The sequence below is a fragment of the Lepisosteus platostomus genome, chromosome 13 (assembly GCF_059453375.1).
Source record: "Lepisosteus platostomus isolate fLepPlt1 chromosome 13, fLepPlt1.hap1, whole genome shotgun sequence".
NCBI lineage: Eukaryota > Metazoa > Chordata > Actinopteri > Semionotiformes > Lepisosteidae > Lepisosteus > Lepisosteus platostomus.
Genome location: NC_142623.1, coordinates 35,063,103 through 35,087,117, shown reverse-complemented (window position 1 = coordinate 35,087,117; position 24,015 = coordinate 35,063,103). Strand labels below are relative to the sequence as shown.

General features: G+C 38.3%; 4 protein-coding genes across 6 annotated transcripts in view; 2 read left to right on the top strand and 2 right to left on the bottom strand.

Moving 5' to 3' along the window:
- The window catches only part of apbb3 (amyloid beta precursor protein binding family B member 3), a 38,165-nt gene extending 26,946 nt beyond the window's left edge, over positions 1 to 11,219 (bottom strand). Inside the window, exons 1-2 of one of the 3 annotated variants that reach the window (XM_088604340.1) lie at positions 10,971 to 11,219; positions 3,330 to 3,481 (exon numbers count right to left, since the gene is read on the bottom strand). In XM_088604340.1, the coding sequence (XP_088460466.1) occupies positions 3,330 to 3,378 (49 nt within the window). In that variant the 5' untranslated portion in view covers positions 3,379 to 3,481; positions 10,971 to 11,219. Of the gene's footprint in view, positions 1 to 3,329; positions 3,726 to 10,970 lie in introns of those variants that run through there. The other 2 variants (XM_088604341.1, XM_088604342.1) reach the window with 2 other exon arrangements.
- LOC148650495 (SLC35A4 upstream open reading frame protein-like) lies at positions 10,205 to 13,816 on the top strand. The gene is made up of 3 exons (XM_088604347.1): positions 10,205 to 10,357; positions 12,154 to 12,252; positions 12,576 to 13,816. The coding sequence occupies exons 1-3, from the start codon at positions 10,343 to 10,345 to the stop codon at positions 12,771 to 12,773; spliced, it is 312 nt and encodes a 103-aa protein (XP_088460473.1). The 5' UTR covers positions 10,205 to 10,342; the 3' UTR covers positions 12,774 to 13,816.
- LOC148650494 (putative UDP-sugar transporter protein SLC35A4) lies at positions 13,749 to 15,686 on the top strand. The gene has a single exon (XM_088604343.1). The coding sequence runs from the start codon at positions 13,750 to 13,752 to the stop codon at positions 14,719 to 14,721; it is 972 nt and encodes a 323-aa protein (XP_088460469.1). The 5' UTR covers position 13,749; the 3' UTR covers positions 14,722 to 15,686.
- On the bottom strand, positions 15,685 to 23,992 carry LOC148650493 (uncharacterized). Its single transcript, XM_088604339.1, has 14 exons — positions 23,862 to 23,992; positions 23,412 to 23,486; positions 23,023 to 23,105; positions 22,707 to 22,817; positions 22,331 to 22,459; positions 22,109 to 22,245; positions 21,146 to 21,357; positions 20,734 to 20,799; positions 20,147 to 20,273; positions 19,402 to 19,589; positions 18,536 to 18,679; positions 17,872 to 18,039; positions 17,265 to 17,415; positions 15,685 to 16,874 (listed from the first exon to the last, which is right to left on the bottom strand). Exons 2-14 carry the CDS (start codon positions 23,451 to 23,453, stop codon positions 16,789 to 16,791), a joined length of 1,644 nt encoding a protein of 547 aa, XP_088460465.1. The 5' UTR covers positions 23,454 to 23,486; positions 23,862 to 23,992; the 3' UTR covers positions 15,685 to 16,788.
- Between the last annotated feature and the right edge of the window lie 23 nt (positions 23,993 to 24,015).

Below are 24,015 nucleotides of genomic sequence, written 5' to 3'. Positions count from 1 at the left end.
GTCTGATTAGTCCTGTCTCATTCTGGCAGGAAATCAGCCTAATGGCCCACTGCCTTCTGTCCCAAGAACACGCTGTAGAAGTTCTTCAAAGGTGATCAGTAATTGTTCAGTAGCCCGACACCTCATGTTTTACCAGCTTCGGTTCTCTCCATCTTCCAGGCAAAGGCACTGCATTTCAGCTTGGTTCACCCCCCACACTTTGCAGCTCCATGTGTTTATATCTGTGTTCCTGTTTAGTAGCTTCTGGATTATCGAGAAATATCTGGAACTTGCCAGTTCTTCTGCTAGCTCTCCCTATGGCATGTTTTCTAGAACTAGCAGGTCATTTTCAGATTTTGGAATCTCCTCCATTTTGGCATCACATTTCTCCTCACCAAATGTGAAGTGTGTGCCTACATGGTTGGACTGTAATTCCATGGGACACTCTAACAAATGCAGGAATTGCAGATGAAACGGCCACAGAGAGTACAAAACAAAACAAAGAAGACAAAAGTGAACAAAAAGTAGGACGCTAGATGACAAAAACACCTAGTGACACTTAATCTTCATCTCCTATCTCGACAAAGTGAGGGACAAGTGCTAGAGGTGTCAGACAAATAAAGTGAAAAGCTAAAAACTAATTGCATAGACAAAGTTCACCCTTAACCAGCTTCTCTGCTGGACCTTAGAACAAGGCTGTCTGACAAATTAAAATATTCCCCTTTTATCCTGGCTCTTCCCCTGAGAGTAAACTAAACTAAACTAACACCTAAACATTGCCATTAAAACACATATAGGGCACAAAATACATCTGCTGTACAACAAAGAAGAAGTATAAAACAAAATATATGTTTACACCTTAATGTAACCAATGATGTTTTTTGTTTTTGTGTCATTTCTAAATGTAAATACAAAATATACCTCCCTGGTTTATTACAAATTGATATGGCCAGGTTTTAGAATCCATAGGGTAGATAGATTGAGAGTGTTGCCACTATTATAAACTTTAGTGGGATTAGTAACCATAAATACATGAACAGGAATGTTTGATCAAGTTTGGCTGGGTGCAAACAAATGCTATAACTTCCATGTAGGAATTTTTGTTTAGTAAATTAAAACCTGTTTGGTAAAATACCTTTATTTTAAAATGTATCCTATAAAACATCAAGGTTAAATTAGCTTTTTTAAGTCACAAAGCGAGGTGAGACCATTATATAATTCTATGTGCACCTTTCCATCCACATTTACACTAGCTGCAAATACTACATCAAGAACTTATATTTTGTATGTTCGCATAGTTTCTTTAAACAGGGATGTAGGCTGCTCGGTCACAAAGCTCCAGAACAAGCAAAGACATGATGTTATTATTTAAAGAAATGAGAAAAAAAATCAACAAATGAAAAAAAACCTGTAAGATTATTGTGTTGGGCTTTACTGTCCTTATAAAAGGTTCTCTTTTTCAAAACACAGAACTGAGTAGTTAAAAAATGTCAGCACATAACTCTTTTGGATGCAGAAGTGGATACTGAATAGAAGACAGAGAGTACAGAAAAAAAATAAATGCTCAAATTGGGATCACATAATTAGTGGAGTACCACAGGGATCTGTATTAGAGCAACTGCTCTTCCTAATTTATTTCAGTGACCTAGATAATGGCATAGATAGTAAACTAGTGAAATTCACAGGTGATTTTCAAAATAGTAGGAAACAGTAGAAGACGTAAAATAAACTTAAAATGCCATTCACAAAATTCAACACTGGTGAAATGCCTGGAAAACGATAGTTCATGTAGAGAAGTGCAGAAACATGAACAATGTTTATGTGGACACGTAATATTTATCTTCTAACTAAACAAAGTGAGGGAGACAATGTTAGGTTAAGTGATGCATTTATTTTCCAGCATGTGTGGTTAAAATGCGCTGGAAAGACTTCATTTAGAACAACTATGATCATCACAAAATCACTATTGCTGGATTCAGTCCAGAGTGGAATCATCAGCTACATTCCTTAAAGTAATCTCCTACACTGACAGCCTTAGGGTCTTGGAAATTGATTTTTTTAGTCATTTTAGTAGGACTACAAGGGGACCTGATTCAAGTATTCAAGTATACAATGTCCTTAAAGGCACCGACAAAATAAGCCCATTGAACTCATTCATAATCAACAGTGAAACAAAAGCAAGAGGATTCAAATTAAAACTGCAGGAAAGGACATTTAAAATGGAGCACAGGACACATGTTTTTACATTTTGTCTTTTGGCCTTTCTTATGTTTCTAATCAATATCGGTGAGTAACTAATACCAATGTAATAGCAAGGTCAACTGGGCAAACCTACAGGATGCATACAATACAGTACATTATGGATAGCAAGTCTTGAATTTCACTTGGATTCTAAATGAAAGTGCCTGAGGATCAGCCTGTGGAACCCCTTAAAGGTTTGCATTATTGACCAGTCTACAGCCTTAGGGCCTTGGAAATGTTAAGTTACTACACTCTAGACGTTGGAGTGATCAAAGGCCATTTTGTGTCAGCCTCTGTGTTGCTATAAAGCTCTTGTGAATGGCCTCAACATTCTACACAGATTGCTCAGCTTTTCAAAACATCTAACCCTTCGCTAGGGATCTGTGACATATTGTACAAAGATGCTCACTTCTACACCCTTTCCCTCCATCAATCAATGTTAAAAGCTCTAGAGGAAAAGCTGCTCCACTTTTTGTCTCTCTCAAACCTGAAAGCTAATCAAATGTTTTTCAAAAGTTTAAACACAAAATGCTTTTTATGTCTTTCACACCTTGTTAATTTTCTTTTTGTATGGCATCTTCATACTCTAATAAAAGTTGAAAGCTTTTATATTGCAAAGGATTATAATATTTAATAAAATAACCACTACCCAACCTGAAAAAGGAGCCCTCTCACATTATATCTACTTACAGTCTGTGGGCTCTCAAATGTGACAGGACATTTAATTTTTGGGGGATTCATCATTTTATGGAATTACAAATGATGGAAATTGTACAGACTGAAAAGACACCGAAATTTGAAAGGAAAAAAGGGGGCTGTATTTTGTACTTTTGTTACAAGTGGGTGATCACTGAGGTGCACCAGTGATCTGTAAGGCAGCAGAGCAGTAGTGAGAGTTTCTGTGTGCAGCAGACAATGCTAAATAGGGTTGTGGGTTCTACATCTGCAGTAGTGTAAACTCTAAAGCAAGCCACTTAAAAGCTGTCACAAAACGGCATTCTGTGCACTTAAGTCACGGAAAACGCAGCATAGATTTCTCTTCAGCGCTTGAAAACACAGCCATACAGTCAGAAAACCACAGATATAAAGAAAAAAGCCCCACTACTCACCATCATAGTTGACTATGATGATAGCCAGCATGTAGTCCTTTCCCAGCATGTTGGAGCCCAGAGATGAGCAGTTTTCCAGCCTTGAACTGGCTAGCCGCAGTACATCTCACTCCAGCCCAGCTGCTGCCAAGACAACTCTACCCGGAGCACTTCTGCAAACAGGGAGAGCAGATCAAGCATGCCAAGGAGATTAAGATTACGCACCCTGCAACCTGTGTAGCCACAGAAAGAGTAATTAACTCAAGCCCACTTCTCGGAAACTGCTGGTGGATCGATACAGCCGTGCTTGTGGAGCTGGTTCACTTCTCCTTGGGTATCCTGTGTTTAATACGCCTGCAGCTCCCACTTCGTCACTCCCCCTCGCCTCCCCTCTGTGTCCTATCCTCCCATGACTGCCTTAAGGATGCCTGCAACAGCAGCACATTGGCTGCAGGTCAGTGATGAAACACTGTTACATAGCTTTCTTGGATCTCTGGATTGCCAATAGTAGTGCTTTTTTAGGACAAAAATTCATCCACTGGGCTGCATGGGAAAAAAAAACCAAAGCATGATTGCCATTTCCAGGTCAGAATTATGATGAGAGGCAAAGTTAATAGGATTTAATTTAATTTGGAGCTTGTAGCTGAGCATCTGCTGCAGTGGTGTAACTGTGAGCTTAATAACGTGGATCAAGTTTATACAAAAGCGGCAGCCACTCTCAAATTAGTCACGGCTGCGGAACAAAGGACTGGCAACTTTCTTGTTCCTTTGTAGCAGCAACAGCATTAGCATTTAGAGGCTTATTAATAGGGGCAGCATGGGGACGCAGTGGTTGGCATTGCTGTCTCACAGTGCTGGGGCGGTGGGTTCAATTCCAGACGCGGGGTGCTTTCTGCGTGGAGTTCGTATGTTCTCCCCGTGTTCACATGCGTTTCCTGCAGGTGATCTGGTTTCCTCCCGCAGCCCAAAGATATACTGGTGGATTACTTGGCTTCTGGGAAAACTGATCCAGAAGTTTGTGCGTCTGTGTCTGCCTAGGACTGAACTGGCATTCCATCCTGGTGGTATCCTGCCTTGCATCCATTGCTTGCCGGGATAGGCTCCAGCTCACCCTATGACTCTGAAATTGGATGAAGTGGCTCAAAACTGGATGGATGACTTATTAAAAGCTGAATGCATTCCAGAGTTAAGAATATGTTGCACAGTATGTTATTGTTAGCAACTTGCATCGTTGCTATTGATAGCAGACAGAAAACGAAAAAATACTATTCTGCAACTAGTATTCATGAGATTATTTTATTTATATTTCATGAGAATATTTTATTTCCATAGGGATTTTAAAAATAATGGGACAAAGATTTTGCTAGCTGGGTTCACAGCAGCCACAACAATAGAGCAGAGTGTGGGCTGATGTACATCAACATCTACTTTAATGTTTTTTTGTACATTATCAGCACACATTTCAAAAGGGACAAAAACAGGAACTAGATAATATTAAAGCATGTTTTGTGGAATACAAAACCTTTATTTCATTTACTTTATTCAACTAGTTGGTATATTTTATAAAAATCATCTGAAAATAATGTAATATGAGACTCAAAACAGATTGCAGAATGTTTAGGTTTTGGGCCCTAGATCTTATTTTTGCAAACTGTGCTGTATGTGCATGGAATGACGAGAAATGTACATGGTGTTAATGGTGAACTGTTAAATATCTGGACTGCTGAGGAATTGAGCCAACCCCAATTTATTTCTGTTTTTCAAAGTTAAATTAAAAATGGTTGGTAAAATTAGCACATTCACAGTGATTTTTTTACTGTTTTACAGAATGTTTCAGAGGCAGATCAGCAGTTATTATTCCTTTTGTTAAAACAATTCAAGACTTGTTTTGCTATCTTACCAGATTATTTAAGCGAAAGGAAATGTTTCACAATTTTCTCCTACTGCCATAAATGTATGAATATCTTCCAGCCTTCTACAATGTTGATATATCTGGAATACCATAATGCCAATTGTTTTCTCTTAAACTCTTCATTAAAATTTCTGTATCATTAACTGATGATATTTTTTTTTACATCCTAGTCAGTATAGTACAGTATATATAACTTTCTTTTCCATCCAAAAGGGTAGAAATTATTATTTGCCATCACCATACAAAACTACAAAAAATAACACTCAACATAAAATAAATAATCATTGAAAACAAACAACAGATCTAGCTATTACTACAAAAAATAAAACCTCCTCTTTCCCTAAACAATCACTTGATCAAATGAAAGAGAATAAAGAGAAAATCCCTTGATTTATATAATAGTTTTATCTTAATAGTTTTAATAATCAGCTTTTAGAGGAGAATTAAAACATGTACCAATTCATGAACTAAGGGGATATGTCTGTTTAAGAAAGTGAGGAAAATGTTTTACTCAAAATATATAGAATTAAAAAATAAAAGTGTTGATAAAAATCGTCTTGACAAACACACTTTTAAAATAGCTAAGCTGTAAATAAAAGCTGAGTGACATTTGTGAAAATAAAATTACAACAGCCAACAGTACAGTATACGCCGAACTATAAAAGAAAGACTATAGTTTTGCAGAAGTCAAAGCTCACACAATGAAGAAAAAGATGATATATGACACCCTCATATCAACACATTAGAAACACTGCACTGATTGTGTTCTTCAAATGAAAATAAGACCGAAATTCACCTTTTGTTCATCTGTTGCTCACATGTTGGTTGCATCAGTGGAATGAAATTTTAATCAGTCATCAAACCCTTAGAGAAAGCAGGGGGAACAATTCTGGGCTATATCATAGCCTTTAACAGCTATATCTCACATACAGTATCTAAATATCCATCTAAATCTAAATGGACAACTGTGGTAACTTTAACCACCAATAATATATACAAGTTAAATTCACTCACCCCGTTGAGTCACCACTTCCAACACCTTTGTGTGTTAAAAGAAAACAATGTGCAGGTGCTGATGGCAGAAGCAAAAAGAATTCTAACATTTACAGAAACCATTTGTTGGCTTTTGAACAAGAAATGATTTCCCTATTTATTGGGCTGCTCTTCACCATATTTCTTGACAATAAACCAAACCATACGGCCAAATCAACCAAGGATTCCAACAGGATAAAAATCTTAGACCAAGTCAATTTACTGATTTAAAGCCAACTGAGTTGGCATTTTATATGCTGAATATTAAAAAATGAAGGCTGAATGCTCCAACAATAGACAAAAATCCATAATAGCTGCTCAATTTTGATTCACAAAGTCAGTTGAGCTCAATGGATGGTAGACTTCATGCAGCTACTGGTTTCAAATGCAACTATATATTGACTTGTATACTCACAAATTCCAATACCAGAGCTCCAGTACCAATGGTCCATTGAAATCACTGGGTTGTTAAGTGTGCCTTTGTTTTAATATGATCAAAAATATGCAGGTACCCATTCAAAAATAAAATTATCTCATGATTGCAAATACAAATTGCTTGACTGTAAAGCAAGAAAAACAGGTTTGTCACTGCTGTTGCAGTACTTTTGGAGAACAGTAGCTGCAGAAACTCTGATTTGAAATAAATTAGAATTTGTGCAATGGCATAATGTATTAAAATTAAATAAATAAAGGCTTATTTAATATTAAAATATAATTAAAAGTTAATAATAAAGATGAGAATAATCTCAAATTAAACAAAAAAGCTCTCAAATTTAAGAGCTTGAAAAGGTTACTGCTACTCAGCTAGTGAGCAAATGTACTGAGATATGGCAGGAGTCATTAAAAGCAACAATACTCATATAACATAAATACCACAGCAATCTAACTTGTTATTAACAACTATTACTTGGTCAGCACATGCTACAAAATATATTTCATTGCAAAAAGCATAGGAAATGTAACGGGAAAGGAGTAAATAGCACTCTTTAAACACAACTGACAGATTTTGAACAGATCCACCTTAACAGAAGGTGGGCTTTGGGTGTTTTTCATGTTCCGTCATCACACTAACTCAACTCTGCAGCTGCCAGCAGCATCCTTTCATCACCTCCATCTGTTCCCATAGCAACCAAGGCCTAGCATCCAGACTGCAGCAGGGGCAATCACGACGAGAGTGGATTACAACTAACAGTTAAAGCACCCCCCGTGAATAAGTCTACTGGGGATTTACCAACAAAAGAGTTTTTCTTCAGAAAAAAAAACATATCCCCTTGAATACTGCGGCACTGACTTCAGTGCCCAACGGGGATTTGAATTTGTGTTTATTTGGAATGTATTTATTTGTAAATTTGTGATGTATTTGCAAATTATTTATAAACAATCAACACAGATTCACCAAAAGAGAGCAGTCCTGCTGAAATATGGATTCAAATTGACATTTCAGTGCAAAACATTTAGAATTTGATTTTAACAGTGCTTTGAAACAGTTTACTGTTTTGCAACACAAAGGTAAACTACAACTATTATTTATAATACATTTAGTTAAACTTTTATCCAGTTAATGAACTGTATAATGTAAGTACTGCACCATAGCATAATGTATAGTGAGACAAACGAAAACAGGTAAACAGGTAACATGTAAATGAAAACAGGAACGTATCACTTTAAATACAGAAATACGGAATAGGTCTTAGTTCATTTTAACACACATAATGCTTTTTAGTGATTATTAAGCACAGTTCTGCTAAGTCTCTGTCTAACCCCTGGCTTCCTTAAAAGTTTTTGAAGTTTCATAGTATCAATGCAAATATGCAACCAAGAAAATCTGTTATCGCAGTTAGCATACCAACCCTTCAGGGAGAATTTAGATAACGTGCAGAGGATCCCCAGGAAAGCATTGTGATACTTTCTAATAATTAGACGTTGAAATGGTTTACTAGAGATTTTTTTCTAAATTAATTTATTAAGGTAATATGTTAAACTCAACATAATACACTGGAATTTTCTTCATCATCTAAACGTTGAGCCAAAAAAGACACTCATTCACTGGTGAGGTAAGAGTTGCAAAGACTATATGGAACTGTCTTTGCTCTCAATACAGTAGGTTTTATACATAATCATTAAATCATCCATTTCTAGTGCAGCAATTTAGCAAGTGATTTGTTCAATATAAGTCTTCTAGACTTTGTTAGGAATTAAACTATCAATCATTAAGGATGAAAGTTTCCTTGGGTACTTTACATCATTAATTGATAAACAACTTACTTGTGTTCCCCTATGATTAGAAACAAATGATAAGAGTGACCCTAAAAACCTTTTGGACTGGAGCACTCTGGAGCACAGGTAATGTCCTAGATTTCTTTTTTGATTAAAAATTATTTTAAAATGGTAGGAAAATCCTCTTACCTGTTTACAAATTTTGAAACATTTATAGCCTTTTCTTTTCAACTACCAAATTAAGTTTTGTAACAAAAGGACCGGGCAATTAGTTGTAACACACAGTGACAGGCTAAATAATTGGTTATGTTGCACAAGTACAGCTACTGATAAACTCGCTGTCTAAAAACATAATCTGTAATCTGTAAATTGATTTGTTGACTTTACAACAAGCTCTGGGTTATGGTTTTCCATGGTGACCAACGTTTTTGTGGTCTTTTTCAGCAAGCATAAAAATAATAACAATAATTCCTTACAATTACTGTACATAGCACTATTCTGGACACTCCACTCAAAGCTCTTTACATGTAATGGGGACTCCCCTCCACCACCACCAATGTGCAGCTCCACCTGGATGATGTGACAGCAGCCATAGTGTGACAGGACGCTCCCCGCACACCAGCTATCTGTCTGGAGAACAGAGTGATGAAGGCAAATCATAGATTTCATGGGGAAATCATGTGGATTATTAGGAGGCCATGACTGGTAAGGGCCAATGGGAAATTTGGCCAGGATGCCTGAGCTACACCCCTACTCCTTTAGTGAAATGCCCTGGGAGGTTTAATGACCACAGAGAGTCAGGACCTCAGTTCTTCGTCTCATCCGAAAGACATCACCTTTTTACAGTGTAGTGTCCCGTCACTATACTGGGGCATTAGGATCCACAAAGATGGCAGGTCAATACCTGGATGGGAGACCTCCTGGGAAAAGCTAACATTGCTGCTGGAAGAGGAGGTAGTGGGACTAGTAGGAGTTGCTCACCATAATGGGCTATTACTGTTCTCCTCACTAACAGTTGATGTGTGCTTAGAGTACTGGTGCACTTTGGCTGCCGTCACATCATCCAGGTGAGGGCTTACTTATAAAGCACTTTGAGTGGAGTGTCAGGAAAAGCTCTATATATTATTTTTGCAGGGCACACACACTCACACCAGGGTATAAAATTATCCTAAAAGCAAATTAACCTTCCAGTGTGTCTCTGGACTACAGGAGGAAACTGGAGCACCCAGTGGAGAGAATACAGGTAGCAGCCCAGGTCTGCAAAGCAGCAATATTACCATCGCGCCACCGTATCGCCCTCCCACAAATCTGTTACACAGTACGAATAACCACTGCGACCCTAAATTGAATGAAACTGTTAGAAGATTAATGTACGTTAAGTTTTCAAGTGGGTTTTCAATAGAATTTTACTAGCTTTCAAATATCCTTTTTTCACTTTGGAATATTTTATCCTTTTTTTTTCAAAATTTCTTACATGCTTTTTTGCACTTCGACACATTTTATTTGCATTCTCCCTCAAAATACTACTATATTTCTGCTTTGTACCTAAAAGCCACTGCATTTTGGTCTGTATACCTAGTCAACTGCATCCGGTATGTATTTTTTTGGTACAATAATACGATTAAATGTAAAAAAATACAATTCTGCTTTAAATTCATTTACATGAATTCAAAACCGAGCCCCAGACATGTGCTCGCCCTGCGTTTCACCCGCACATATGACCAATACTCACACTGCAACAACTCTACGCCTGCACATAAGGATAACTAATCGTGCACAGAGTACAAAACACAATCCATCCAGACTAAACCAGTCTCCCCAGTTAACGAGATGTCAGTTTCCTATCCCAGGGATTCCCTTGTGACGAGCTAACATGGCGGAAGACAAGGTGAGTGTGTGTTTTGGATTAAAATAATTCCCTTATGTTAGTGCAGTGTATTTTGTTTTATAACGATTAAGTTCACAGGCATTTGTGTAATGGGACGCGGCTGTTTTGTGTAAAACAGAGGAAATTCTAACTTTATTTCAGCCATTTTGGGACATATATTTAACACGTATCGTCTTTCTCATGCCTTTAATAGACTCTAAATGGTTGCACTACCTTGAGTATGGACGAGTTATGCCTACTTGTTTCATTCAGTCATTAAATGGGCTGCAATACTGGATTTTTTACATTTGTACAGGAGAACGCATATGGTTATGCATAGGAAAACGAATACAATGATTATACTATATTATATTTCACCGACACTTTGAGCTTCCCTGTGCAGAACTGTGTAATCAATAGTAGATAATACTTCAGTACCTGCTGTATTGTTGTTAAATATTGTACCGGTGAAAGATTAACAATAAATCTGTTTTCGTCTAAATCTAGTGGTTGCAGACTAAATATATGTTTTGAGATCAGTAGTACTGGTGCATACGCTGTCGTGACAGGAAAAATCGAATTTGTGAACGAAAAAAAGTAAACGTTGAACCACGCCCGATGACTTAATACTCACCATATGAACGTAATTGCGATTCGCATTCCTTCTGTGGTATACCACAAGAGAAGATCACCCTATAAACTGTATTACATTAAACACTAGTAAGAAAAAGGAAGCATGTTTTTCGTAGTCCTATTCAGTAATTTTAAAAAATCGAGCTTAATAACCTTAACAGTAAAATGGCTTGCAAACTTTCTTTTTTTTTCCTCCCTACGAAATCTTTCACATGTTGTTTTAAGCCAAGCCAAAACAAAACAGTGAAACCTGAGTACATGTAGATTCGTTCTGAACGTTGTAGGAAGTCATACTTTGTACTGTAGGATTTCCAGCTCTTAAAATTGTGGAAGACCCGAGTAGGCATAATAATACCATATTTTTAATGCAGATACACAAAGGGACATTTTCTTGTGGTTCGGTGCAGTTTTTATCAGATGTCCTTGAAGTGACCTTTTTCAGAATGTGGTTGGCGAACTTTTTTTTCTTCCTAGTTCTGTTCATTGTTGTTGAATTGTGTTTGGTAACCTATTGCCTCTATGCATGTACTTGTTTCCTTAAGTCAATCTCTCTTGCTGGTTGTGTGATAAAGCATATGAAATAAGTGTCAAAACTACACAATAAAATGTGCCCTGTGATTAGGTGTTAGCGATCAAAGGTCCGTTTCACAGATGCCTTCCTCTTGTCTGGGACCTTTCTTATTTTTTTTCTATATGAACTGTTTTCCAAATGAATGCATGTCTTTACAAAAGTATGCATATCTTAATGTAGTACATATATTCTCCAGCCTTCTTTTGAAATGAGGCTACTGTGTACTGAAACATGATTGAGGAGGAACGTGGTAAAGTGATTCAGCACTTGTGAAGACCTGTGAGATTGCAAACTTCTTGTGGTGCCAGGGAGGGAAATTCAAAGAATTGGAATGGGGTGAATGTTTGGTTTGTGGAAGTTGACAAAAAAAGATTTAATTTATTAGGCTTATCAAAATGTGATACATTTTTTTTGGTTTTCTGAACTCAGGAGCAGTTACTTGTGATATGTTTTGAGTAAACCAGATACAAACGCATTCTGGTATTAGCTTCTGCAGGCCTGCATTAAGCATGTTATTTTCTTGGGGATATTTTGTATGTTAGTGGGTGTCTTCGGGTACAGTCCCCGGTTTAAGTGCACATGAGCTCACCTGGCTGAAATGGATTTGTTGCAGGATCCTCTGAGGAAGCTGAAGGACCTTGCTCAGCTCAAAGATCAGCTGGAGGATATCCAAAAACGAGTGGAAAGCGAAGTGCAAGCAGGAATACCACAGGTAACTATTTGTTCTCTATTTCATCCGTGCATCTAATCCAATACCATTGGAGATTATATATAATTGAACTCCACATGTTTTTTAAATAACTTTCACACCATAGGTAACGGGAGGTTAAGTTTAAAAGACTTTGCTAGAAACCATTGTAAGCTTCAATTGTCACATCATTTTCCAGGAGTTAATCAAAGCCAGCTCTTAAAATGAACTAAAATAGAAGTCAGAACCAGTAAGCACTTTCCATTCTCCTAAGACCGCATTCTCAACCAGACGCAGTTGATCAAGGAAAACTGCTGATTTCCAACACTGTTGTTTTCATTTTTTAGGGAGGGAGCTTGCTGGCATCTCCATTTTTGAAGGGGTTCCTGGCTGGCTATGTGGTAGCTAAGCTCCGCTCCTCTGCTGTGCTAGGGGTGCTTGTAGGAACCTTCACGGGAATCTTTGCCGCGCAGAACTATGATGTGCCCAACATAGAAAAATCCGTTAAGGACTATTTCAATTCCATGAAGAAAGGGCCCAACTGACCAGGAGAGGTGCTTCTGCAGAGGGCTGGTACATGCCGTGCCTTTTCCTCCACTCCAGAAAGGGTCCCCAACCAAAGTTATTTCTGGAGGACACCTGTTTTCTATTTCCTTCAAACTGAATAATGCTTTGATATATTACTTGGAGGGGTGCAGTCCATTCTAGGGCACAGCATGGAAGCTTTGTGGGCTAATGCATGGCAAAAACTTAGAAATCAGGGTCCAATTCATACTGTAAAGCTGATCTTCAGAAAGTGCAATAGTTCTTCTGCAGGGCAATAATTTAGACCTATGTTAATTTCTTTGTAAGAACTTTTTTAAAGTGCTTATGCAAGAATACAGTTTGGGTGGTTTGACTTTAAGAACTGAATTGCCTTAAAGACGTTGCCCAGTGCAGCCTAATTTATCATGAATCTAACTTCTGTACAGCGGAGCAGTAATGTTGGTTTGTTATTGCAATCACTGTTTTGAATACCTGGACAAAAGTACAAAGCAGATTGAATAGATCATCTCATAAGACTTTACAAACTAATTGTTGCACACTGGGGAGTTTCAAAAGGCTTTTACTGTGTAATGGTAATTGAACTTTCCATTTTGTCAAGCTCATTTCTTTACACAAGTCAGGATTTGTATGTTTTTGTTACATGGCGTCAGCCAGTTAGCAGGGCTACTGGGTTTTGTTTTTTCTAATGAGACATGGTTAATAACTGAGATGCAAAGAACAGTGCAAAAAGTCTAAACAAGTTTGTTTTACTGCTGTTGTAAGTTCTCAATCAAACCCACCTTTTTAACTTAAAAGGTCTTAAAGGCTAGCTAATTGTAGAAGACTCCTTCTACTGGGTTGAGTGCATGTTTAGATTATCAGTATTTTGGTATTATGGAAGCTTATGCTGAAGAAAAAAATATTAAGCCTTAACTGGTTGAAACCACTATCACAGTGTTTTATAGGTAGTGTGTATGTGTATACTGATTTCTAAAAATGATTGTGATTAAAAAAGTGAGATCTTTGGATGTCTCTACTCAGCAAAAAAGCAGGTTCACACAAACTGGATGGCTATTCCTTCTTGTTTTTTCTGTCTTTATCTATGGCTCTCATGCCCCCCTGATTACGCTTTGTAAAGTCGATGGTAAAGTCCCCTTTAGCCCCTCATCCTGTGTGGTGCTGATTGAGCTAACCAAGCTCTTGATCTCCTTGGGGCTGCTATTGATCCAGGATTTGCGCTCCCTACAAGTCACTCTTTCCTGGGGCCACATGGTTCCTTATGCCTTTCCAGCAGTGCTGTACGCAATCAATAATAATTTGGTGGTCTATATGCAGCTCTACATGGACCCTAGCACATTCCAAGTCTTGAGCAACCTGAAGATTATCTCCACTGCCCTGCTGTATAGCCTCTTTCTAAACAAACGCCTACTGCCAGTCCAGTGGTGGGCAGTCTGTTTGCTTATGATGGCTGGAGTGTGCCATACCTACAGCAGCTTGGATCACACTGAGGAAGAAAAAGGGGAAGCTGTAGTAGGAACACAGTTTCATATCAGTGTCCTGGGTCTTCTTTTAGTTCTCTCATACTGCTTTGTGTCTGGCTTGGCTGCTGTCTACACTGAGCTTATTCTAAAGACTCAGCGACTGCCACTGAACTTACAGAATCTCTTTCTCTATGTGTTTGGAGTGGCAGTGAATTGCTGTGCCCACTTTACCAATGCTGGCCCTGGGTTCTTTGAGGGGTATTCTTGGGTGGTTTGGTTGTTTGTGACAACTCAGGCACTGAATGGCTTGTTCATGTCCCTTGTCATGAAACACAGTAGTAACATCACACGCCTCTTTGTCATTTCTTGCTCCATGCTTGTGAACGCAATGCTTTCTGTTTCCCTATTCAGTCTCCAGCTCACACCTCTTTTCTTTGTCTCAGTTGTATTGATTGGTCTGGCCATTTACTTGTACTACCATGCTTAAGCAAAAGCTATCCCGATGTCTTTAGTTCAAGAACAAGATGGGGCAATACTGATGGACTTCTCTGACCTTCCCACCCATGAAACTATTTTTCCATACACCTCAAGTATACCAGCAACATAAAGGTGGCTCAGGCCAAATGAAGGTGTGTGCCTCACTGATTTCACCACAAGCAAATGGAAAGAGAAGAGAAGGCAATGCAATGGAGGATCTAATCCCTGTCATATCGCCAGTAGCACTAAGCCAATTATGTGCCAACATTTCAAGGAATCTAGTGATTATCATCTGATGACTGTATCAAGCCAGGACAGATATTTCAAATGGGAGTACATACTTAGTTTTGGGACTCAGTTTGCAAACTGGAGCTTGGCTTGAAGAAACATCCTTCGTCCTTTATTCCTGGTAGGAGTCACAAATTTGAGGTGCAATAAAAAAGCCTGACGTCCAAAGCATTTCTTCAAGAAACGTTTATAGTTTTCCTGGGGAAGAAAAGTGTTTAGTAGACTTGGGTAAGACCAGTCGAGATTATAGCAGCACCTTAGCAAACTATTGTTTTTTAAACAGTGGTTTGGAAAAATCCCAAGGAAATACAGTTTCATTTGATTGCCAAAGTTCAAGAAGATTCTTTGTTTTTGTAATGACTTTGTTTATGACTTTTCATGAAGATGGTGCTTTTACCTTGGGTCTGAATTGTGTTTTATTTGATATTCTTAAGCATCTTTACCATCAGTTTCCAGACAATAAGCCAATCATATTTTTGTTATTCTGAAATTGTAGGATGTCTCAGTGACTGTTACATGCCATATTCATTGCATATTTTTTGAGTTGCCTTCTTTTGTCTCAAACATCATAAGTCCATGACTGTTGTCTAAATGCAGTTTCCATATGCTTTACCATATTGTTTGGCCTTCAGAACTGCTTTATTTTTGTTAAGGGCTCTGCTAATAAATAAAGTGCTATTTACAGTTCTTTCGGTATTTGATTTTTTTATTTGAGTTGCATATAAAGTGTACATATTTTCTAAAGGAGCATATCCCAGCAAGTAATGGGTGCAAGGCAGGGTACACCCTGAACAGTACACCAGTCCATTGCAGGGCTGATAGACACAAATACAGACACACACTTACACCAGGATCCAGTTTTCCAAGAAGCCAGTAACCTACAAGAAGATCTTTGGACTGCGAGGAAAAAATAGAACACATGAAGTAAACCCACACAAACACCGGGAGAACATACACTCCACACAGGTAACACCCCATATCCAGAACTAAACCCAGGGCCCCTTGCAACAATGGTAGCCACTGTGCTACCCTCCTGATATACAGTACTTCCTTAAAATGAATGTGACTTTGTCTTACTCTTGTAAACATTTTTTGAGAAAAGTTAACCTTGGAACAATATTCCTGGGTCTGTTCTGACCGATGACAAAACATAAACAAGAACTTTCTCCAATTTGTTAAGAGACACTTCAACCAATGTCAAGTTCCCTTCTCATTTGCAAATGGATATGACAGTCCTTGTAGGCTTTGCTTCTGTATTGAAACAAAGGTCATTTAAATAACAAGCTATGCTTTAAGAAAGCAGGAATAAAACAAAGGTAATTAAAAGGATGCTTTATTTCATTCAATTAAATATATATGCTTTTCACTTGTTTGAATTATTTTACAGTTCCGACTCCGTGGGAAAGGATTAAAATTTTCAGGTTTGATGTATTATTCAAAATTCTTACGTCAGATGTTATTATTTTCTTTCAAAGAGGAAACCAGTGTAGGAATCGGGCTGGTAAGTCATTTGCACAATTTCAGTATTCATCTGTGGAGTAACTTCAACATCCAGACACATAAAGAACTTTCAGTATGTGGACACATGAGACATGAACTGCTTACCAGTTCTGAATATAATCAAATACAGTGCTGTGATAACAGAGAACTGAATCCTGTCAATTTGTATCCTCCTACATGGGTATTACGCACTGTGTTGCTTTTTTCCTTTCCCTCAGTTGACATTTTGAATGCCAGATCAATTGAATTAGCCCCACTGTGCGCATGAAAGCAGATCTTCCTCTGCCTGTCACAGTGAGGCAGTTTCCCGGTGATGTTGCTGGGCTCTCCTAAGGCCTCTCTCAACAGTAAGAGCATCTCTGTGCTTTGCCAGTGCTAAGTGAATAAAAATAGAAAACCTGAAGTTACTCCAGTAAATCCTCAGTAAAAATGGCCATGTTAGCACCATCACCTGTGCTTTTTTCAGAAGGAATATTTTACAGTACTAACAAGAAAGAAGAATAATACAAATAATAATAATTCACAACACAAGTACAGCCATCAAGCTACATGTGTAGTTTGTGCAAATTATACACTGCTGTGATTTTAGACTCATTCCTGAATTCACATTATAAAATTCTGTAAGCCTTCTGTAACAAATCATACTAAATCTACCGAAGGACAGGAAGCATGCTGAAATCTTTTTTTGGTTTGTATTCTCTACATGTTGAAATTTTCTACCCTTAAAAAAAGTGTTACGGCCTTGCACTCTTTGACTTGTCTCACCCTGTTCGAGCTGCTTGTTCTCTGCCTCCAGCTCCTGGTTCCTAGTTGATAGGTACACTGCGTCCTGAATGACCTCCAGCAACAGGCCACGATAGCGCTTCTCCAGGGTCTCTACCTGGTCCTCAAAAACCTCTCGAAAGGCTCGAAAAACCTAAATGCAGGAACCGGTTTAAGCAAACATACTGTAGTTTGTAATCAGGATTTAATCCAAATTGACAGCATGCCAACCAAACAACTGAAAACTATACCTGTTGTGTCTTACATTTACATAATAATAAAAAATACATTAGAAACATAAGACAGAAACGTATCTTCTCTAAACTTCACTGTTTAGGCTTCCCCCAGTTTATTGGTTTATAAGGGATTAAATCCCTGTAAAACAGGTTAAAACTGTAGATCCTTGTAGTGTTTAATTTTAATCTGTTAGAAGGAATAGGTCTTTTAAAATAATTTTATCTTTCCCTCAGTATTTCTGAAAGTGTTCCAAAGTAGTTATTTAAAATAGCTTATAAAAAAATACATGTACATGCACAAAAAAAACAAATCTTTTCTTGGACAGATAACTGCAAAACACTCGGGTGTGATTCAGGTTCTGACACCTGCTGACCTGAAGGCTCTCTGCCTGGAGTGAGTTCATTTCCTGAATGCGTCTGTGGTGGTAAGCTTCCAGGTCTTTCTCTGCCTCGGCCTTCTCTCTCCGTAGTGCCTCCAGCTGCAACACCAGGATCTCCCGCTCTCTGTCCAAGCGCCGCACCTCCACGGTCTGGCCTTCGTCCTGCACATGACAGAGACAGCAACCCTCAGGACTCATGCTTTTGCAAGCTGGTTCAAAACCAGCTGCTATATCACCCTGTAACTCACAACCGGCAAGCCACTGAAGCTCAGCAGGTGTGAGCCTGGCCAGTGGCTGGGTGGGAGATCTCCTGGGAAAGCTAAGGTTGCTGCTGGAAGAGGTGTAAGTGGGGCCAGCAGAAGGCACTCTCCCTGCTGTCTACAATGTAACAGGGCTGCATCAAATCACCAGATGTTTGGTTGCCTTGTTCTGAATCACAGAATATGGCACTGCACATACTTGGAAAGTTTCTCAATTTTGTGACGTAAATTGAAGGTTTTACAACTTACTGTGGACATTTTACTTTTATTGTGGTTTGAAATGCACTCATCAATGATGATTCTTTCTAACCCCCGAAATGTAAAAATAACGTTGCAGTTCCCCTTTAATTGTTTCCTAAGGAGTGTCCACTAACATGCACACTGAACATCTCTGTCACCTTCTCAGCCTCCAGCTCCTGTTCCATCTTCAGCAGTTCCTTGTGAATTAGATCGCCATGTTCCTCCTTCAGTCGTCTCCTCCTGTTCAGAGCCTGGCTATATTCCAGCTCCGCGTCAGACATTTTGTCACAAGAATCATTTGCCTAACAGAAAATGTGTTGTTGACAATTTAAAACAAATCTAAGAAGCTTAATACTAAAGGTAATAATTTAGCCCAGTTATTACGGTAGACTATTTCTGAAGGGTGAAACAAAAGTATTTTTTCAGTTTTCTTATATTGTTTGTATCTGCGCATAGGAATCATATTCTTCATACTACATCATATTTACACTGCAAGGCAATTATTAGAAAATTATATGCTTTCCATCTGTTAATTTTTAGAGATTATCTTTCAGTATTTTCTACACTAGCCTTTAATTCAGGGCTGCCTAAAACAAGACCGTGGAGACTACCCCTTCACCTACTGGTTTTTATTCCCTTCCTCGAGATAGTAACCATTAATTTGAATTCTTTCATTTTCTATTTTGTTTTTACTACTACATTTTGAAAGTTACTTGAAATCTCCTGCTTTTGCGAAGATGAAAACCTTGAAAAGGCTACTTTATGGGATGAAAGAATGTGCTGCATCTTTATATTTGGATGTTGCTGCCGTATGCCTTTCTCACAGTAGTTATATAAAACATGGAAATAAACCATGTCAGTGGGTCAAGGTCATACAGTGAGATACAAGGGCTTTGCCATGTAATCCAAATGGAGACATTTCAGGATGAAACCAGCAATGGTAATGCTGTTTGGCCATGTATTGCATAATCTCTATCAAACACTTTCTTATCAAAATAGTCCAAGGGAAGAGGGCATTAGATACCTGGTCATTGCAATGCTGTAGATGGCCTGACCCCTGATCAGCATTTTTGCACTTCCTCTGCTCCTCTCTGATGGCTTCCCTCAGCTCCTGGATCCTGCCCACTCTCTCCTGGTTCTTGTCAACAGTAACCTTCCCATCTGTGGTGGAGGTCAAGCTGAAATCCTGCCTTGCTTCTTTCTGTATAAACTCTTCATTGCATTACAGACAGCCTGATACACCTTTTGAATCACTTAAATTTTCTCTTCATAGATGAATCACAATGATGACATGTAATTAAACAGAAATCCCAGGTGGGCAGTCTTTCAGTGTTGCACAGTATTTAAAAACCATTACAAATTATCCAGTGGCTACTGACTATCAGTATAAAGAAACTGAGATCAGTTTAAGGACAGGCTGGTTTTGGTTTTGGATTATAGTTACAGTTAAGTCTTTTTTAGAGGTGAGAGAGAAATTTTTACCCAAAAGAAATGGAATCTTGGTAACTTTAAGGGTTTCTTTCAGTGTTCCAGGATTATAGCAGCATTGTGTATAATTATACATTCATTTAGTTTCATATATTTTAGATCTTATGATTACATTTGGAACAATATTTCAGAGGAATTCTAGGTCTCCAAAAACATAAACAGATGAATGCACCTCCAGAGAACAAATCAATAACATCCAACACTAACACGATCTCAGCAGATCACTGTGACTCACATACCATTGCAGTAAGAAGGCTTTTGCAATCTAGATACTCATTTACCTCTCAGATGTTCCTCCATCTCCTTCCTCAACTGCTCCTGAAGCTGCCTTATCTTCTCCTGGATATCCCTCAGCTGGGGAGCACCATGGGATAGCGTCCCCACATCAGAGGATTTGACTGCACAGCTCTGCCTCAGCAGCAGAACACACACAATTCGGTAACAAGCCCTTTATTTAAATGACTAAGAAAGGCTGTGCCTTCACTAAGTTGTTTTACTATGAGATTAGGTAGTTATGTTTAAATAATGTTTGTGGAATGGTGTAAGCAGGTATATTGTTAAATATAATGATTTCTTCCTTCTTATCGAAAATGAAAACAGAAGCATACCTATATGTTTTAGCTGACTGTTCCATCAAATTATCATCTATTTTCAAAAGTTTCAATAAAACATGTTCTTTCTAAATTTCCTTTGATATTAAATAGCTGATTACTATATTTCAGGGAGTCCATGACTGGCTGTTATTTGTTCCTAAATAGAGCCCAACCCAAAAAGGAATTTGGCCGCATTTTGTTCATGTCCATTTGGAAACAACAATAATATTAAAACACGTTGTGATGGTAGGAAAATAAAAATTTGAAAAGCAAACCTTTCGTTTTTCTTCATTCTCTTTTGATTTTTCTCTTTTTTTCTCCCAGTCCTGGTTCTTGACAACCTGATCACGAAGCACAAAAGGGAGATTAAAGGGGCTAGCATTTCCATCTTTGACTTTTTTAAAGGCGCCTTTTGAAAGACAGTATCTCTTTGTCCCTTTCTTTTAATTAACATGTTAGAAAAAAGTAGAAGCTGCTGTTAGTCACTGCCATTCTTAAACTACTCTGATTCTCTTATTTTCATTCTGCGTTGGAACAAATACAAATTTCAAATACAAATTAAAAAAGTACCATTTGAGTTTCCTGCTTACTTACGGTTAATTGACCCACAACTCCCATGTCATAAATGTGCACAAGAGCCTGAAATGTATTCTCCAGTGTTACTTTGACTACAGTTTTTTCCCTTACCTGCAGTGTTTTAATGAGTCCAGCCAGCTCTCTTGTTTCATCTTCTCCACTCTCCCCCTGTAAAACTATGCTGTTCCTCAGCTCCCTGATGACTGTCCGCAACCTGTGAGTGGTCTTTTGAGGACTCCAGTGCCCGGGAGACACCCTTGTTGTCAGGCCTCTCACCCTGTGAGCCAGTTCCAGAGCCCAGGGGGTCTCTTCATCCACCAGGCCTACAGTAATGCACACCAAAGGCCTGGGGGTTTGAAATCTAAACACCATTGTCTTTCAAAACACTTCCTTCCTGGCGCCATAGTTCCTAGTAATATTGATACGGGGTGTTTAAAACTTTATGCCAAAGAAAAAAGAATGAACAAAAACAGGTTTTCCGTTTTTTAAGCAGTAATAATGTAAATGTAATCGACACCCGCTATGAGTCAATGAGCCAGATTGAGAGGATGTTTTCTTAATTAAAAGGATAATCAAAAGAAAATGGAGCATGTAAACAAGAGGAATAAAAAAACATGGTAATAAGACAGAATTTCTATCAAAGGAAAATGTTCTGCTTTGAACTGGTTTCTTTCTTTGAACAATTTAATAATAATGACTAATAATTCCTTAAACTTATACAGCTCTTTTCTGGACACTCCACTCAAAGCGGTCTACAGGTAATAGAGACTCCCCTCCAACACCAACAATGTGAATTCTCCACCTGGATGATGCGATGGTACGCTCATCACACATCAGCTATCAGTGAGGAGGAGAACAATTTATAGCCAATTGAGAGATGGGGACTATTAGGAGACCATGTTTGGGAAAGGCCGAAGGGAAATTTGGCCAGGACATTAGGGAAGCACCCCTACTCTTTTCTAGAACTGCCCTGGGATTTTTAATGACCACATCTCATCCAAAGGACTTTGCTACCTGTCGGTTACCATACCATTCTCTCTCCTTCAGTATTATAATGCTTCTCCTGATACTCACCCTGTGGCTTAATACAGTACAGAAGAACAGTGTAGCCATTTCCATGAAGTGCTGAAGTCAATACAGCAGGCAGCAGACTGTCAGAAGGTGTGGAATGAGACTCCGATTGGTCCAAGACTTTCAGCAGGGGGCTTATCCTTTAGAATTTAAATATTCCAGGAAAACCAGGTCATACTAAAGGAATAAAGCCAACAAAACTCTGCCATATGGTCCAGTACCCACCCATTCAGATCATCCCTGAATGCCCCACCAGCAAGATCAAAGACCTGCAATCTGGAGAGACTGTATTCTGCACATTCACTGTCAGACCGGAGCCTCTTCTCAGCACTGATGGAATAAAGGGAGCTACACCTAGGGAAGAAAAAATTATAAAGACACATTCATACTTAAACTGAGACTAAACTGTGAATGTGTGCATTTTTACGCATGCTAGTTTGTCTACAGTAAATGATTTTAATGCTGTGATATCAAGGAATTTTAACTACACATCCTTTGTGAAAGATCATTGATACAGAATTTCAAAATCCAAAATCTCAGATGAATTTTATCTCAGCTGACCAAATACCTCACTGATATGCAGAAGGATTTTGTGACTGACCTGCTGATCAAATTCCCAGTGGTGGCTTTTTGTGTTTCCCTGCCTTCGTCATACAGTTTCCAGGCATCACCCGGAGTATGCACTGCAATTTCACACACATTATCTATAACACTAAAAAAAGAACAGTCAGTATCAGTAGCTTATTCCATAGCCCGGACCAGAGGTGGTGAAAAATGCATTTTGTGACATGATTTATTGCAGTTGATGAAGATAAACTGTCTTTGAATCTACTTTTAATTTGTTTTAAACTTCTTTGGGAAGAAGAAAAATTCAACATTGTAAGGAATCAGTGTATTGGTTGGAGCTCTCCACTCACATTCCCAGTACTGGGTGAGTCACAGGCTTCAGATCCCGGTTTTGTGGATATAAGAGATCAACTGCAGTGTCATCAGGGTAAAACTGTGGTTTATTGAATGCAAACAAAGCAACAAAACAAACACACCACCACGTTATTGTCTTAACTACAAAATAAAAATCAAAGTCCGTAATACAGTAACTAAAAAAAGTGTGTTTGATTTACCATCACTATGCAGTATCTTATTTTGATTTGTCCACTGTACTGTTTTCCTCCATGTTAATTTGCAGTCGGTGTGATCTTTAAGTCTTATATATAATGGATTCAAAGAGTATTTATTCCCCAAAGAGGGGATAAAGAGAATAAAGCACAAGCAATCAAATATAGAGGTAGATTTGTATTTGATTTACCTGTACAAAGGACACTGTTGTAAACCATTCCCCATCTGTCATCTTGTTTAATTCGTTGAAAAAATCTTCAATCAGCTAAAATAAGACAAACAGTTTCATTTTTATCTCCATATGGCTTCTCAAGTCCTGTAGATTATCTATCACAAACATCAGTTATGTTATTGCTGTTATTCTATGATGGAATTTCAGAATCCAGTCATATCTCTCCCATTCATTGCTGACCTGATTGGTTGCCATGGCTGAGTTGATAAAGTGCACTGTTTGATTTGCACTTCATTAGGTAAAGACAAACAATGAGAAACTTGACAAAGCAATCACTTTGAAATAAATCTCTCATGAGGCAATGAAAGAACGTTTTTCATTGTCCCAAAATAACTTTGAAACTCCCTGAGAAGTTCTGGAAAATAAAATACAAGAGGAACAGTAAAAGGGGTTGTTAATAAACTTTACCTGTCTGACAATCACTTGTCCGCACAGGATATTCTCTTTCCCTGATCTGTGCGTACCTGCCACCAGCACATTCCCACTGTAACCAGACACCACCAATGGCACCAGAGGTAGCAGGAGCTCAGGGTAAAGTTTCTCCTAAAACCAGTATGAACTC